This window comes from Chiloscyllium punctatum, unplaced genomic scaffold, assembly GCF_047496795.1.
Source record: "Chiloscyllium punctatum isolate Juve2018m unplaced genomic scaffold, sChiPun1.3 scaffold_443, whole genome shotgun sequence".
Taxonomy (NCBI): Eukaryota; Metazoa; Chordata; class Chondrichthyes; order Orectolobiformes; family Hemiscylliidae; genus Chiloscyllium; species Chiloscyllium punctatum.
In genome coordinates this window covers 154,455-171,082 of record NW_027310177.1, presented here as the reverse complement: position 1 = coordinate 171,082, position 16,628 = coordinate 154,455, and the positions used below count along the sequence as shown (strand labels likewise).

General features: G+C 57.3%; 1 protein-coding gene across 1 annotated transcript; it reads left to right on the top strand.

The window, feature by feature from the left end:
- The first annotated feature begins 2,460 nt into the window (after positions 1-2,460).
- Positions 2,461-13,295, top strand: LOC140472796 (microphthalmia-associated transcription factor-like). The gene is made up of 4 exons (XM_072567518.1): positions 2,461-2,564; positions 3,564-3,639; positions 7,251-7,398; positions 11,359-13,295. Exons 2-4 carry the CDS (start codon positions 3,617-3,619, stop codon positions 11,761-11,763), a joined length of 576 nt encoding a protein of 191 aa, XP_072423619.1. The 5' UTR covers positions 2,461-2,564; positions 3,564-3,616; the 3' UTR covers positions 11,764-13,295.
- Positions 13,296-16,628: the final 3,333 nt, after the last annotated feature.

Sequence of the window (16,628 nt, the reverse complement as noted above, 5' to 3'; positions counted from 1 at the left end):
GAACCTGTACATCCCTGGGCACTACGGGGACAATTTAGCACGGCCAATCCACCCTAACCTGTACATCCCTGGGCACTACGGGGACAATTTAGCACGGCCAATCCACCCTAACCTGCACATCCCTGGGCACTACGGGGACAATTTAGCACGGGCCAATCCACCCTAACCTGTACATCCCTGGGTACTACGGGGACAATTTAGCACGGGCCAATCCACCCGAACCTGTACATCCCTGGGCACTATGGGGACAATTTAGCACGGGCCAATCCACCCTAACCTGCTCATCCCTGGGAACTATGGGGACAATTTAGCACGGCCAATCCACCCTAACCTGCACATCCCTGGGTACTACGGGGACAATTTAGCACGGCCAATCCACCCTAACCTGCACATCCCTGGGCACTACGGGGACAATTTAGCACGGCCAATCCACCCTAACCTGCACATCCCTGGGCACTATGGGACAATTTAGCACGGCCAATCCACCCTAACCTGTACATCCCAGGGCACTACGGGGACAATTTAGCACGGGCCAATCCACCATAACCTGTACATCCCTGGGCACTACGGGGACAATTTAGCATGGCCAATCCACCCTAACCTCACATCCCTGGGCACTACGGGGACAATTTAGCACGGTCAATCCACCCGAACCTGCACATCCCTGGGCCCTACGGGGACAATTTAGCACGGGCCAATCCACCCTAACCTGCACATCCCTGGGCACTACGGGGACAATTTAGCACGGCCAATCCACCCTAACCTGCACATCCCTGGTCTCTATGGGACAATTTAGCACGGCCAATCCACCCTAACCTGCACATCCCTGGGCACTACGGGGACAATTTAGCACGGCCAATCCACCCTAACCTGTACATCCCTGGGCACTACGGGGACAATTTAGCACGGCCAATCCACCCTAACCTGTACATCCCTGGGCACTACGGGGACAATTTAGCACGGCCAATCCACCCTAACCTGCACATCCCTGGGCACTACGGGGACAATTTAGCACGGGCCAATCCACCCTAACCTGCACATCCCTGGGCACTATGGGGACAATTTAGCACGGGCCAATCCACCCTAACCTGCACATCCCTGGGCACTACGGGGACAATTTAGCACGGGCCAATCCACCCTAACCTGCACATCCCTGGGCAATATGGGACAATTTAACACGGCCAATCCACCCTAACCTGCACATCCCTGGGCACTACGGGGACAATTTAGCACGGCCAATCCACCCTAACCTGCACATCCCTGGGCAATACGGGGACAATTTAGCACGGCCAATCCACCCTAACCTGCACATCCCTGGGCAATATGGGACAATTTAGCACGGCCAATCCACCCTAACCTGCACATCCCTGGGCACTACGGGGACAATTTAGCATGGCCAATCCACCCTAACCTGCACATCCCTGGGCACTACGGGGACAATTTAGCACGGGCCAATCCACCCTAACCTGCACATCCCTGGGCAATATGGGACAATTTAACACGGCCAATCCACCCTAACCTGCACATCCCTGGGCACTACGGGGACAATTTAGCACGGCCAATCCACCCTAACCTGTACATCCCTGGGCAATACGGGGACAATTTAGCACGGCCAATCCACCCTAACCTGCACATCCCTGGGCACTACGGGGACAATTTAGCACGGCCAATCCACCCTAACCTGCACATCCCTGGGCACTACGGGGACAATTTAGCACGGGCCAATCCACCCTAACCTGCACATCCCTGGGCACTACGGGGACAATTTAGCACGGGCCAATCCACCCTAACCTGCACATCCCTGGGCAATATGGGACAATTTAACACGGCCAATCCACCCTAACCTGCACATCCCTGGGCACTACGGGGACAATTTAGCACGGCCAATCCACCCTAACCTGTACATCCCTGGGCAATACGGGGACAATTTAGCACGGCCAATCCACCCTAACCTGCACATCCCTGGGCACTACGGGGACAATTTAGCACGGCCAATCCACCCTAACCTGCACATCCCTGGGCAATATGGGACAATTTAGCACGGGCCGATCCACCCTAACCTGTATGTCTTCGTACTGTGGAGGAGGGAGGGGGGAGCACTGAGTCTTTCATGCCTTTTATATCCCGGCCCCCCTCGATCGTAGAAACCCGCTGTGAGGTCACCCCTCAGCCTCCCGAGAAAAACAGCCCCCCCCCCCACCCCCGTCAGGCTTCTCCCTGTAGCCCAAACCTAGCAGCACCCTTGTCGATCTTTTCCACGCCCTTCCACGTTTCGCCACCTCTCTCTGCGTTCGCTTCCGCCGACTTGATTTGCCGCCTCTCCCTCCGGTCTGCCCTTGCCCCGCGCGTGAGCGTGCGGAGAGTGCGCCGACAGTGACTGGGTTTGCCTCACTGGGGCTCGAAAATATCTCAGATCCCCCCCCCCCCCCGAGGGGCCGTGAAAGCGTGCAACGGGAAATGGCGCATTGTGCGTGCTGTCTCTCAGTCTCTTCTTGCCTCTCTCACAGACGCCGATGTCAAAGCTTTGATCAAGGAAAGGCAGAAAAAAGACAATCATAATCTCAGTAAGTATGAAAGCAACGCAGCCTGTAAATACGATCGAAACCTCCCTTCTGCCCTCCCCCGCCCCCCCCCTGCCCCGACCGCTTCAGAGATTGCTTTAAGGCACAAGATAAACTTGCTCTGTATCGCATGAGAAAAGAGACCTCGGTCGGCTCAGGAAAACAGGAATGTGACGCTGACCCTGTGCTCTGAACTGTGGGAAATGCTCACTCGCGGGGTTAAGGGTCACAGAGTCCATTCAGCCCGACCCGTCCCTGCTGACCCAGATACCCTAACCTAAACCACTCCCCGTTGGCCAGCACTTGGCCCATCTCCCCCCTAAACCCTCCCTATCCATGTCCCCCCACCATCCTTTTAAATGTTGTCATTGTACCAGCCCCCACCACATCCTCTGGCAGCTCGTTCCACACACGCACCACCCTCTGGGGGAAAAAGTTGCCCCTCGGGTCCCTTTACCCCCTCTCACCTTAAACCTACCCCCCCTCTAGTTCTGGGCTCCCCCACCCCAGGGGGAAAAGACCTTGTCTATTTACCCTATCCATGCCCCCCCCTCATGATTTTATAAACCTCTAGTTCTGGACTCCCCCCACCCCAGGGGGAAAATACCTTGTCTATTTACCCTATCCACACCCCCTTTCTGCGCCCCTTCAAGACGGGGAAGCTGTGTGCGAGGGGGGGGGGGTGAGCTAGAATCCTGGAGCGCATTGGCGTTTGCCTGGCACTTGGCGTGGGAGCTGGGCATGGAACGAGGGGTGTGGGGGGTGCAGGGGGAAGTGAAGGATCGAACGTGTAACGGGGAGAGGGAAGGTGGGGGGTGGGGGAAATCCCCGGGGGTTTGTGGGATACGAGGTTAGCTCTGACCGTGAGAGACGTTGGCCCTCGTGAGGTCGGAAACGGGTCTGGTCGTGATGAGAGGCCTATCCACCAGGTCGAACCTGTTGCTGTGGTAACCGCTGTCTGTCCACTGCCCCTTGTTCATTTTGTTTTGTTTCTTGTTGCAGTTGAGAGGAGACGGAGGTTTAATATCAATGACAGGATCAAAGAGCTCGGTGCGATGATCCCAAAGTCCAACGATCCGTAAGTTTCCTCCCGTCTCGCGGAGTCAGTAATGGAGTTGGCCCTGTTCACTGTTGGGTTCACTAACCCAGGCTAGGTCAACACCTGTGAGCTTCCCAAAGGGTACAGCTCCCTCTACACTGTCCCCCACACTCCCAGGGACAGGGGGGTTAGATACAGAGTAAAGCTCCCTCTACACTGTCCCCACACTCCCAGGGACAGGGGGGTTAGATACAGAGTAAAGCTTCCTCTACACTGTCCCCACACTCCCAGGGACAGGGGAGTTAGATACAGAGTAAAGCTCACTCTACATTGTCCCCCCACTCACAGGGACAGGGGGGTTAGATACAGAGTAAAGCTCTCTCTACACTGTCCCCCCACTCCCAGGGACAGGGGGTTAGATACAGAGTAAAGCACCCTCTACACTGTCCCCCACTCCCAGGGACAGGGGGTTAGATACAGAGTAAAGCTCCTTCTACACTGTCCCCACACTCCCAGGGACAGGGGAGTTAGATACAGAGTGAAGCTCACTCTACACTGTCCCCCCACTCACAGGGACAGGGGGGTTAGATACAGAGTAAAGCGCTCTCTACTATTTCAAACACTCTCAAGGCAACACCAGCACGGGTTTAGATACAGAGTAAAGCTCCCTCTACACTGTCCCCATCTCACACTCCCAGGGACAGGGACAGCACGGAGTTTGATACAGAGTAAAGCTCTCTCTACACTAGCCCCCATCAAACACTCCCAAGACAACACCAGCACGGGGTTAGATGCAGAGTACAGCTCCCTCTACACTGTCCCATCTCACACACCCAGGAACAGGGATAGCAGGCAGTTAGATAGAGAGTAAAGCTCCCTCTACACTGTCCCATCTCTCACACCCAGGGACAGGGACAGCAGGCAGTTAGATACAGAGTAAAAAAATCCCTTAACTCTTCAAACCGAACGTAAAGTTGCTTGAACACTTCCGACTCGAAAGTCACGCATCCTTGACCCTTTTGACCAGGAGGTGAAACTTGTTCAACTCTTTCAAACTGAAATTGAAACTCTCTCTGCACTGAACAGAAAGTACAGGGCTCTCTCTCTCTCTCTGTTCTTTTGAAGCGAGCTGAAAGCAAAACTGCACTCTGGGAAGCCAACTCTTTGAACCCTCATGTAAACTGAAAGTAAAGATACTGCGTCACTCTCACCACCAAACAGCAGGGACAGGATGGGCTTAGCCACAGAACAAATCCCCCCCCCGTGCTTATAAATGGGAAGTAAAGCTCTTGGTGCCGACAAATACAGTAATTGAGGCCGACAAGACTCATGAGACAGGGTGGATTGCAAGAAGGGTGGCACAGTGAGTTAGCACTGCTGCCTCACAGCGGCAGAGACCCGGGTTCAATTCCCGCCTCGGGTGACTGACTGTGTGGAGTTTGCACGTTCTCCCCGTGTCTGCGTGGGTTTCCTCTGGGTGCTCCAGTTTCCTCCCACAGTCCAAAGATGTGCAGGTCAGGATGAATTGGCCATGGTAAATTGTCCCTGTAGTGCCCAGGGATGTGCAGGTTAGGGTGGATTGGCCGTGCTAAATTGTCCCTGTAGTGCCCAGGGATGTGCAGGTTGGGGTGGATTGGCCGTGCTAAATTGTCCCTGTAGTGCCCAGGGATGTGCAGGTTAGGGTGGATTGGCAGTGCTAAATTGTCCCTGTAGTGCCCAGGGATGTACAGGTTAGGGTGGATTGGCCCGTGCTAAATTGTCCCATAGTGCCCAGCACGGACAATTTAGCACGGGCCAATCCACCCTAACCTGCACATCCCTGGGCACTATGGGACAATTTAGCACGGCCAATCCACCCTAACCTGTACATCCCTGGGCACTACAGGGACAATTTAGCACGGCCAATCCACCCTAACCTGTACATCCCTGGGCACTACGGGGCAATTTAGCACGGCCAATCCCACCCTAACCTGCACATCCCTGGGCACTGCGGGGACAATTTAGCACGGGCCAATCCACCCTAACCTGTACATCCCTGGGCACTATGGGGACAATTTAGCACGGCCAATCCACCCTAACCTGTACATCCCTGGGCACTATGGGGACAATTTAGCACGGCCAATCCACCCTAACCTGTACATCCCTGGGCACTACGGGGACAATTTAGCATGGCCAATCCACCCTAACCTGCATATCCCTGGGCACTATGGGGGACAATTTAGCACGGGCCAATCCACCCTAACCTGCACATCCCTGGGCACTACGGGGACAATTTAGCACGGCCAATCCACCCTAACCTGTACATCCCTGGGCACTATGGGGACAATTTAGCACGGGCCAATCCACCCTAACCTGCACATCCCTGGGCACTACGGGGCAATTTAGCACGGCCAATCCCACCCTAACCTGTACATCCCTGGGCACTACGGGGACAATTTAGCACGGCCAATCCACCCTAACCTGTACATCCGTGGGCACTACGGGGACAATTTAGCACGGGCCAATCCACCCTAACCTGTACATCCCTGGGCACTACGGGGACAATTTAGCACGTCCAATCCACCCTAACCTGCACATCCCTGGGCACTACGGGGACAATTTAGCACGTCCAATCCACCCTAACCTGCACATCCCTGGGCACTACGGAGACAATTTAGCATGGCCAATCCACCCTAACCTGCACATCCCTGGGCACTACGGAGACAATTTAGCATGGCCAATCCACCCTAACCTGCACATCCCTGGGCACTACGGGGACAATTTAGCACGTCCAATCCACCCTAACCTGCACATCCCTGGGCACTACGGAGACAATTTAGCATGGCCAATCCACCCTAACCTGCACATCCCTGGCACTACGGGGACAATTTAGCATGGCCAATCCACCCTAACCTGTACATCCCTGGGCACTACGGGGACAATTTAGCACGGGCCAATCCACCCTAACCTGCACATCCCTGGGCACTACGGGGACAATTTAGCACGGCCAATCCACCCTAACCTGCACATCCCTGGGCACTACAGGGACAATTTAGCACGGCCAATCCACCCTAACCTGCACATCCCTGGGCACTACGGGGACAATTTAGCACGGCCAATCCACCCTAACCTGCACATCCCTGGGCACTACAGGGACAATTTAGCACGGCCAATCCACCCTAACCTGTACATCTTTGGACTGTGGGAGGAAACCCACACAGACATGGGGTTAGAATGTGCAAACTCCACACAGACAGTCGCCCGAGGCTGGGATCGAACCCTGGTGCTGAGAGGCAACAGTGCTAACCACTGAGCCACTGCGTCGCCCCCCCTCTTTCTATTTCCAATATTTTTATGTACTGCATCTCCTTGTCCCCCAAATGTCGCCCTCTGCTAATCCAGGTACCCGTTGTCAGGCCAATTGCTGTCGGTTCCCACCTTCGCTCCGTCTCGGTGAAACATTTTGCTCCTTTAACCGGACCTGTGCGATGTCTCCATCCAACAGGAGTGGCACGGGGTTCGATACTGGGCCAAAGTTGCACCCGCGCTGACCCGTGACTGGTTGGCGAAGGGCTGGTGGGTTCTGTATTGTCGGTCAGGCTCCGAAATCCTCTGAGCTTTACGAAGGCGCTGTTCCCTCCCTCTCTCTCTCCCTCCCTCCCTCTCTCCAGGGAGGCACGCTGGAACAAGGGCACGATCCTCAAGGCGTCAGTGGACTACATCCGGAAACTGCAGAAGGAGAGCAGTCGCTCCAAAGAGCTGGAGATCCGGCAGAAGAAATTGGAGCACACCAACCGGAACCTGTTACTGCGGATTCAGGTCCGATCTCCTGCGGGAACCCCTTCTTGGATCCGCGGGGTGTGGGGGTGGGGGGAGTTGCGGTGGGGTGGCCAGGGGGTATAACTGGGGGGGCATCTCTGGGTGAGCCCTGGGGGATAAGGACGGGAGCTCCAATGAGACTCGAGAGCTACGACGCCCTCTGGGGGGGGCCAAACGAGACTCCACTCGATCAACGCGCCAACCTCAACGCCAACGCCAACCCAACCTCAGCGCCAACCCAACGCACAGTGTATACTGTCTACGCGATGCGCCTGCGCAATTCCTCCAAAGCCCGTCTGCCCTCTGTATCCAACCTCCCCAAGAGGGGGGCAAGGTCATGGCTACATGGCATCCCGCAAAACCCATCGCTGCCCGGGGCCAGGGAGGAGAAGCCATTGTTTGTCGAGTGTGGCTGGGTTACATTGAAAACCTGGCGCTGCCCGCTCCTCTGCGGCTCCACCCACCCCCCCCCCCCCCCCCCCCTTCTGTTGAGAGACGGGCAGGGCACGTGACCCAAACCCCGCGTTCACCAGCCGCTCCGAGAGTCAGTTGGCCCCCATCCAGTCGGCACTGACCATCGGGGGGGGCGTGGGGGGTTGGGCGGGGGAGCGTTGCCCACCCAGACCCAACCCGGCGTTTCCCGCACCCCCTGCCCGCGTGCACAGACCCGGGTGATTTTTGCACGGCTTACCCCGCGTCTCTGAACTGTGGGAAGGAACCAGAGGGAAGCCACACACAGACACGGGCAGAAGGTGTCGATGCCACCCAGACAGATGCCCGAGGCTGGAATAGAACCTGGGTCCCTGGCACTGTGAGGCAACAGTACCACCCACTGTACCCTATATCGAACGACTCGGGCAAAATTCCTCACAAACCACTTTCTCTACCCATTCCATAGAATCTCTGTCTCTCCTCAATGTTCCATAGAATCCCCTTCACTCCACCTCCGTCTCTCTCCCCATTCCCTCTCCCTCCCCGTCCCCCCTCTCCTCATCCCATCTCTCTCTCGGTCTCTCCCCATCCTATCTCTCTCTCTCTGTGTCTCTCTGTGTCTCTGTCTCTGTCTCTCTCTCTCCCCAACCCCTCTCTCCCTCTGTCTCTCCCTGTTTCCTCCCTCTCCCCCGTCCCCTCTCTCCCTCTGTCTCTCCCCGTCCCCCTCTCCCTTTCCCCCTCTCTCCCCCTGTACCCCCTCTCCCTTTCCTTCTGTCTCTCGCCGTCCCCTCTCCCCTTCTGTCTGTTCCTGTCCCCTCTCCCTCTGTCTCTCCACGTACCCACCTCCCTCTCTCTCTCCCCGTCCCCTCTCTCCCACTGTCTCTCCCCATCTCCCCTCTCCTTCTCTCCGTCTCCCCCCCTCCCTTTCCCTCTGTCTCTCTCCCACTGTCTCTCCACGTCCCCCCCCTCTCTCCCCGTCCCCTCTCTCCCACTGTCTCTCCCCGTCTCCTCTCTCCTTCTCCCTCTCCCACTCTCCGTCTACCCCCTCTCCCTCTGTCTCTCCCCGTTCCCTCTCCCCCTCTGTCTCTCCCCGTCCCCTCTCTCCCTCTGTCTCTCCCTGTACCCTCTCTCTCTCTCTCTCTCTCTCTCTCTCTCTCTCTCTCTCTCTCTCTCTCTCTCTCTCTCTCTCCCCGCCCACTCTCCCCCTCAGTCTCTCCCTTGTCCCCTCTCTCCCTCTGTCTCTCCCCTGTCCTCCCTCTCTCTCTCTCTCTCTCTCCCCGCCCACTCTCCCCCTCAGTCTCTCCCTTGTCCCCTCTCTCCCTCTGTCTCTCCCCTGTCCTCCCTCTCCCCTGTCCCCTCTCTCCCACTGTCTCTCCCCGTCTCCCCCTCCCTCTCTCCGTCTCCCCCTCCCTCCCTCTCCCCCTCTGTCTCTCCCTGTACCCTCTCTCTCTCTCTCCCCCCGTCCCCCCTCTCCCTCAGTCTCACCCCTTGTCCCCTCTCTCCCTCTGTCTCTCCCCGTCCCCTCTCTCCCTCTGTCTCTCCCTGTCCCCTTTCTCTCACTGCAGACGTGAGTGGAGGGGGGGTCAGCAAGTGAGGACGCTTGACCTCAACTTGTGTTACGGGGAGCCACTCAAAATTGGGGTCCGAAAGAGAAATGGTGTTGTAATTGGGGATAGTGTAGTCAGGGGGAGAGGCACCGTTCTCTAGATTGAGATTCCTGAGCACAGTGATCCCCCTCCCACCCACCCCCCCCTGGTGCCCAGATTCTCGATATCTCACCTCGGCTACAGAGCACCTTGAGATGGAAGGGGAAAGCTACTTGTTATAATCTGCGTAGGAGCCCATGAGATGGTTCGAGAGACATTTAGTTGATAGAACGTGAGCGAACAGGATCTAGATTTAAAAGGCACACCAGGAAGGTCATAATCTCTGGAATCCTGCCTCAGCACAGCGTCAATAAGATTCAAAATGTCCTCACACAGCCCATAGTGGTGTGTGGGAGGAAAGGGGGTTCGCATTCATGGGACATTAGCCTGTACTGGATAAGGAGGGAACTGTGGTGGTAGGGACAGGTTCTCTCCATGAATTGTCTCCCGCGACCAGACTCCGAGTGAGTCTCACGACTAGAAACAAGTTAAATGGGCTTATAACGCAGAGTGAAATTTCCAGGGAGGGACTCTGAGAGGTGGTTGCCAGGGGGTCAATATCCAAGTGTGCGTGTGTGTGTGTGTGTGTGTGTGTGTGTGTGTGTGTGTGTGTGTGCGCGCGCGTGTGCAAGTCCTGTCATAATGAGTCAGTTCACCTTGTTCGTACCATAGGATAGTGAGGAAGGCGTTTGGTATGCTTTCCTTTATTGGTCAGAGTATTGAGTCCAGGAGTTGGGAGGTCATGTTGCGGCTGTATTGGTGAGGCCACTGTTGGAATATTGCGTGCAATTCTGGTCTCCTTCCTATCGGAAAGATGTTGTGAAACCTGAAAGGGTTCAGAAAAGATTTACAAGGATGTTGCCAGGGTTGGAGGGTTTGAGCTACAGGGAGAGGCTGAACAGGCTGGGGCTGTTCTCCCTGGAGGGTCGGAGGCTGAGGGGTGACCTTATAGAGGTTTACAAAATTATGAGGGGCATGGATAGGATAAATAGACAAGGTCTTTTCCCCCTGGGGTGGGGGAGCCCAGAACTAGAGGGTTATAAAATCATGGGGGGGGGGGCATGGATAGGGTAAATAGACAAGGTCTTTTCCCCCTGGGGTGGGGGGAGTCCAGAACTAGAGGTGCATAGGTTTAGGGTCAGAGGAGATACCCAAGGGGCAACCTTTTCCCGCAGAGGGTGGTACGGGTATGGAATGAGCTGCCCGAGGATGTGGTGGAGGCTGGTACATCTGCAACATTTAAGAGGCACTTGGATGGGTATATGAATAGGAAGGGTTTGGAGGGATATGGGCCGGGTGCTGGCAGGTGGGACGAGATTGGGTTGGGATATCTGGACGGGTTGGACCGAAGGGTCTGTTTCCTTGCTGTGTACGTCTCTATGACTCGATAAGTATACACAGTCCCGTTGACATAAGGAGGGAAGATGTGTCGGGTAAGCCAAAGGATATTAAGGTGGACAAATCCGCAGGACTGGCTAGGATCTATCCCAGGTCACTGAGGGAGGGCGAGAGAGGAAATAGCTTGGGGCCCTGACAGACATATATCTTTGTAGCATCCTTAAACACAAGATTGGGTTGGGATATCTGGGTCAGCACGGGCGGGTTGGACCGAAGGGCCTGCTTCCGTGCTGCAGATCTCTGTGACCCTATTCCAACAGGGTTAGTGTACAAGTGTGGCGATGTTCTGCTGAGGCTGCGTAAGGCCTTGCTGAGGCTTCCAAGGATGGATTGGCCTGTTTCTTTGTGCCCTCTGTGCCAACCTTGATATCTGCCCGTGCGTCTGGAGTCAGGGTGGTGGGCAGGGGATGCTGAGGTTTCAGTCCAAGGCAGTAACTGTCGTTCCCTTCCGTTTTCCCCCCCTCTCCTCCCACCACCCTGACAGGAATTGGAGATCCAGGCCCGGGTCCACGGCCTCTCGCTGAGCTCCCCCTCGGGCCTGAACACTGCCCAGTTGGCCGCCCAGGTCATCAAGCAGGAGCCGTCACAAGGCAACCAGGCCACCGTTGACCCCCCGCGGCTTCCCAGCATGCCACAGGCAGTCGGCCCAAGCATGGACCTGGGCCTGGACCTCGGGCTGGGCCTGAGCGACCAGCCGCTGGCCTTCGACTCCATGACCGACATGCCCTTCCCGCTGAAGCTGGACTCTGGCCTGGGCAACATCCTGATGGACGACTTGCTGTCCCCGGTCGGGACCACTGACCCACTGCTCTCCTCGGTGTCGCCTGGGGTGTCAAAGGGCAGCAGTCGCCGCAGCAGCTTCAGTATGGAGGACGAACCGGGCTGTTAGGGGGACCCCCCTCCACCCCTCACCCCTCACCCCTCACCCGAACATGTTCAACAGCCCTCTCGTAATTTTCCAACACATCAGGAACCTTCCAGAATCTTCCAGACTCTTCAGCAACCTTCTAGACCCCTCCAGACAGGTTAGCAACCTTCTAGAATCTTCCGGACTCTTCAGCAACCTTCTAGATTCCTCCGGACAGGTCAGCAACCTTCCAGACCATTCAGCCACCTTCCAGAATCTTCCAGACCCTTCAGCAACACTCTAGGCTCCTCCAGACACTTCAGCAACCTTCCAGAATCTTCCAGACCCTTCAACAACCTTCCAGAAGCCTCTGCGTGTGGGTCAACATGAGGGAAGCCTTCAGATACATTCAGCAACTTTCTAGAAACGTCTAGATGTTTCAGAAGCCCCCCCCCCCCCCCGAAAGTTCTAGACACCTTTCGGGAGCTTCCGGTGGGGGGGGGAGGGTTTCAGCAACCTTCTAGAAATGTCCGGGCAACCTTCCAGAAGCTTCCAGAAATATCGGCAGCCTTCTCACCGTACCAGCGAACTTCTGGAGACATCTAGGCATGTGGGTAACCTTCGAGAAACCTCATAAACCACTCAACTCTTGTTCAAAGAAAGAACCCCCCCCCCACCATCGTTTTTATTATTTTAAAAAGAAAATGTTTCCTTTCTGTTTATTTTACTTTTATCTGAGTGAACGTGAATCTCTGGCCAGGCCGGAATCATAGCCAAAATTTAACAAGCCAAGGATCTCTTGCAGAGGATCCTGAGGGTCTTTTAAAGGGATAGTGAGCCTGATGACTATTTCCAGTCATTTCTTTGGCCAGTGTTGTACGGGGGGGGGGGGGAAAGGCCATTGTTGCCGGGCTCTGTTTTGGCAGAGGTGTGGTCCTTTTTCTCCTTGGCCCTGTCTCCACCAGACGCACACCACCCCCGCTCCCAAACACAGAGACCGAAGTCGTGCGTTCTTCACCAGTACGGGTGCTGCCTGACCGTGAGTACTCAGGAGCAAATGGGGAAGGGCCTTCCGTTGCGCTCCACCAGTCGCTGGTCTGACCCTGGCCTCAACACCACACCTTCCCAGAATCCTCGGCTCCCTTTGTCGGTCAAAACTCTGTCGAGCTCGATCCCTGGATATGCCCCAGCGACCCCGACACGAGCACTCTGTGGGACAATGTCCGTCTGAGAGGTGGAATTTCTCCTCATCTCTGTCTTAAATGGGCGACCCCTTATTCCTCAGTTTAGATTCCCCCCTTTCCCCCTCTTCCCCCCCCTCAGCTTTCTCACTGGGGTGAGGGCGAACTGCTGTCATTCTGTCAAGTCTCTCCTCACTCTCTCGCTCTCTTTTTCCCTTTCTCTCTCTCTCTCTCTCTCTCATTCTCTTTCTCTCACCCTCTTTTTCTCTCTCTCTCACTCACTCTTTCTCCCTTTCTCTTTCTCTCCCCCTCTCCTCTCTCTCCTTCCTGCCCCTCTCTCTCCCCCTCTCTGTCCCCTCCCTTTCCCCTCCCCCCCTTTCCCCCCTCCCCCCCTTTCCCCCCTCCCCTCTCTTCTCCCCTTCCCCCTCTCTTCTCCCCTTCCCCCTCTCTTCTCCCCTTCCCCTCTCTTCTCCCCTTCCCCCTCTCTTCTCCCCTTCCCCCTCTCTTCTCCCCTTCCCCCTCTCTTCTCCCCTTCCCCCTCTCTTCTCCCCTTCCCCCTCTCTTCTTCCTCCCCCCTCCCTCTTCATCCCCCCTCTCTCTTCATCCCCCCTCTCTCTTCATCCCCCCTCTCTCTTCACCCCCCCTCTCTCTTCACCCCCCCCTCTCTCTTCACCCCCCCTCTCTCTTCACCCCCCCTCTCTCTTCACCCCCCCTCTCTCTTCACCCCCCCTCTCTCTTCACCCCCCCTCTCTCTTCACCCCCCCTCTCTCTTCACCCCCCTCTCTCTTCACCCCCCCTCTCTCTTCACCCCCCCTCTCTCTTCACCCCCCCTCTCTCTTCACCCCCCCCTCTCTCTTCACCCCCCCTCTCTCTTCACCCCCCCTCTCTCTTCACCCCCCCTCTCTCTTCACCCCCCCTCTCTCTTCACCCCCCCCTCTCTCTTCACCCCCCCCTCTCTCTTCACCCCCCCACTCTCTTCACCCCCCCTCTCTCTTCACCCCCCTCTCTCTTCACCCCCCCTCTCTCTTCACCCCCCCTCTCTCTTCACCCCCCCCTCTCTCTTCACCCCCCCTCTCTCTTCACCCCCCCTCTCTCTTCACCCCCCCTCTCTCTTCACCCCCCCTCTCTCTTCACCCCCCCTCTCTCTTCACCCCCCCTCTCTCTTCACCCCCCCTCTCTCTTCACCCCCCCTCTCTCTTCACCCCCCTCTCTCTTCAACCCCCCCCTCTCTCTTCACCCCCCCTCTCTCTTCACCCCCCCTCTCTCTTCACCCCCCCTCTCTCTTCACCCCCCCTCTCTCTTCACCCCCCCTCTCTCTTCACCCCCCCTCTCTCTTCACCCCCCCTCTCTCTTCACCCCCCCTCTCTCTTCACCCCCCCTCTCTCTTCACCCCCCCCTCTCTCTTCACCCCCCTCTCTCTTCACCCCCCCTCTCTCTTCACCCCCCCTCTCTCTTCACCCCCCTCTCTCTTCACCCCCCCTCTCTCTTCACCCCCCCTCTCTCTTCACCCCCCCTCTCTCTTCACCCCCCCTCTCTCTTCACCCCCCCTCTCTCTTCACCCCCCCTCTCTCTTCACCCCCCCTCTCTCTTCACCCCCCCTCTCTCTTCACCCCCCCCCCTCTCTCTTCACCCCCCCTCTCTCTTCACCCCCCCTCTCTCTTCACCCCCCCTCTCTCTTCACCCCCCCTCTCTCTTCACCCCCCCTCTCTCTTCACCCCCCCTCTCTCTTCACCCCCCCTCTCTCTTCACCCCCCCTCTCTCTTCACCCCCCCCTCTCTCTTCACCCCCCCTCTCTCTTCACCCCCCCTCTCTCTTCACCCCCCCTCTCTCTTCACCCCCCCTCTCTCTTCACCCCCCCCTCTCTCTTCACCCCCCCTCTCTCTTCACCCCCCCTCTCTCTTCACCCCCCCTCTCTCTTCACCCCCCCTCTCTCTTCACCCCCCCTCTCTCTTCACCCCCCCTCTCTCTTCACCCCCCCTCTCTCTTCACCCCCCCTCTCTCTTCACCCCCCCTCTCTCTTCACCCCCCCCTCTCTTCACCCCCCCCTCTCTTCACCCCCCCTCTCTCTTCACCCCCCCTCTCTCTTCACCCCCCCTCTCTCTTCACCCCCCCTCTCTCTTCACCCCCCCTCTCTCTTCACCCCCCCTCTCTCTTCACCCCCCCTCTCTCTTCACCCCCCCCTCTCTCTTCACCCCCCCTCTCTCTTCACCCCCCCTCTCTCTTCACCCCCCCTCTCTCTTCACCCCCCCTCTCTCTTCACCCCCCCTCTCTCTTCACCCCCCCTCTCTCTTCACCCCCCCCTCTCTCTTCACCCCCCCTCTCTCTTCACCCCCCCTCTCTCTTCACCCCCCCTCTCTCTTCACCCCCCCTCTCTCTTCACCCCCCCTCTCTCTTCACCCCCCCTCTCTCTTCACCCCCCCTCTCTCTTCACCCCCCCTCTCTCTTCACCCCCCCCCTCTCTCTTCACCCCCCCTCTCTCTTCACCCCCCCTCTCTCTTCACCCCCCCTCTCTCTTCACCCCCCCTCTCTCTTCACCCCCCCTCTCTCTTCACCCCCCCCCTCTCTTCATCCCCCCTCCCTCCTTCCCCCTCTCCCCCTCTTCCCCCTCTCTGTGTCTATGTCTCCCCTCTCTCTCCCTCCTGCCTCTCTCTCTCTCTCTCTCTCTCTCTCTCTCTCTCTCTCTCTCTCTCTCCCTCTTTCCACCCCTCTTCCCGCTCCCCAGATCTGAAATGTCCCAACGCGATCACCCCCTCCTTTTTCTGAAGCAGACCAACCTGCTCGTCCTTTCCCTCCTTCAGGGCCAAATGACCCTTTGCTGAACTGCCTCTAGTGTCAGTCCAATCCCCCTCGCCCCCGCCGCCCCTTTTGTAGAAGATGGTTTTAGAACCGTCCCGATCGACCCCAGAACTTGACGGGTCAAGACGTAGGTGAACGTTGGGAGTGCGGAATCTGTAGCTCAGCACCTCTCGGACGGGAGGGCTCGGAGAAACGCCAGGGGCCAGTGTCTTTCTGCGTCCACCCCGTTGGGGTTTGGTAACGCACCGGGCCAGTGGGCTGTGGCAGCACGTGTGGGTTGCAGAGGTCATATCGCGACAGAGCGCACGTGCGGGATTCCGCCAAGGATCGCTCCCACCCCCGCAGTATTCCAGAATGCTCGGTATTTGTTTAACAGATCTGTAAAATAAAATTTTATACTCGTGCCATTTTAGCCTGACGTCATCTTTAGGGGTGGGGAGGGGGGGCGGATGTTTGTGGATCACCCGCAACAGGAGGGGGGCCAGTACACACACGCGTTTCCCTTCGCTCTCGAACTCCGTCTGCCCCCCCCCAACCCGTTCCCCGGAACGGGGCAATTCCCCATTTCTCCTGGCTCGCTTCCCGGATCTGCAGGCGACTGTTCGGTGGTTTGAAGTGGGGAGGGTTGGGGGGGGGGGACGACTGAGGGTGGAGTGCCGAACTCTGGGTTATGACTGGACAGAGCTATGGACAAATTCCAAGTGTTGGCGTGAGCTGGAGACCTTCTCCTGTGCAGAATTCGTCAACTCGGAGCAAACTCCTTGGAGCATGGGACTGTGGAACTAGCTTCTGCGGGGTGGGGGGTTGGGGGGAGTGTTTGAGGTAGATTAAATTCGTGAAGGCGAAAGGGAATTGGAAGAATTTACCTGGGCGGCCTGGTGGCCCAGTGAGTTAGCACTGCTGCCTCACAGCGGCAGAGACCCGGGTTCG

Excerpts from the sequence above, each read along its gene's own strand:
- LOC140472796 (XM_072567518.1), top strand. The coding sequence starts at position 3,617 with ATGATCCCAAAGTCCAACGATCC. Across the intron at positions 3,640-7,250 it reads ATCCCAAAGTCCAACGATCC|GGAGGCACGCTGGAACAAGG; the intron begins GTAAGTTTCCTC and ends CCCTCTCTCCAG. Across the intron at positions 7,399-11,358 it reads ACCTGTTACTGCGGATTCAG|GAATTGGAGATCCAGGCCCG; the intron begins GTCCGATCTCCT and ends CCACCCTGACAG.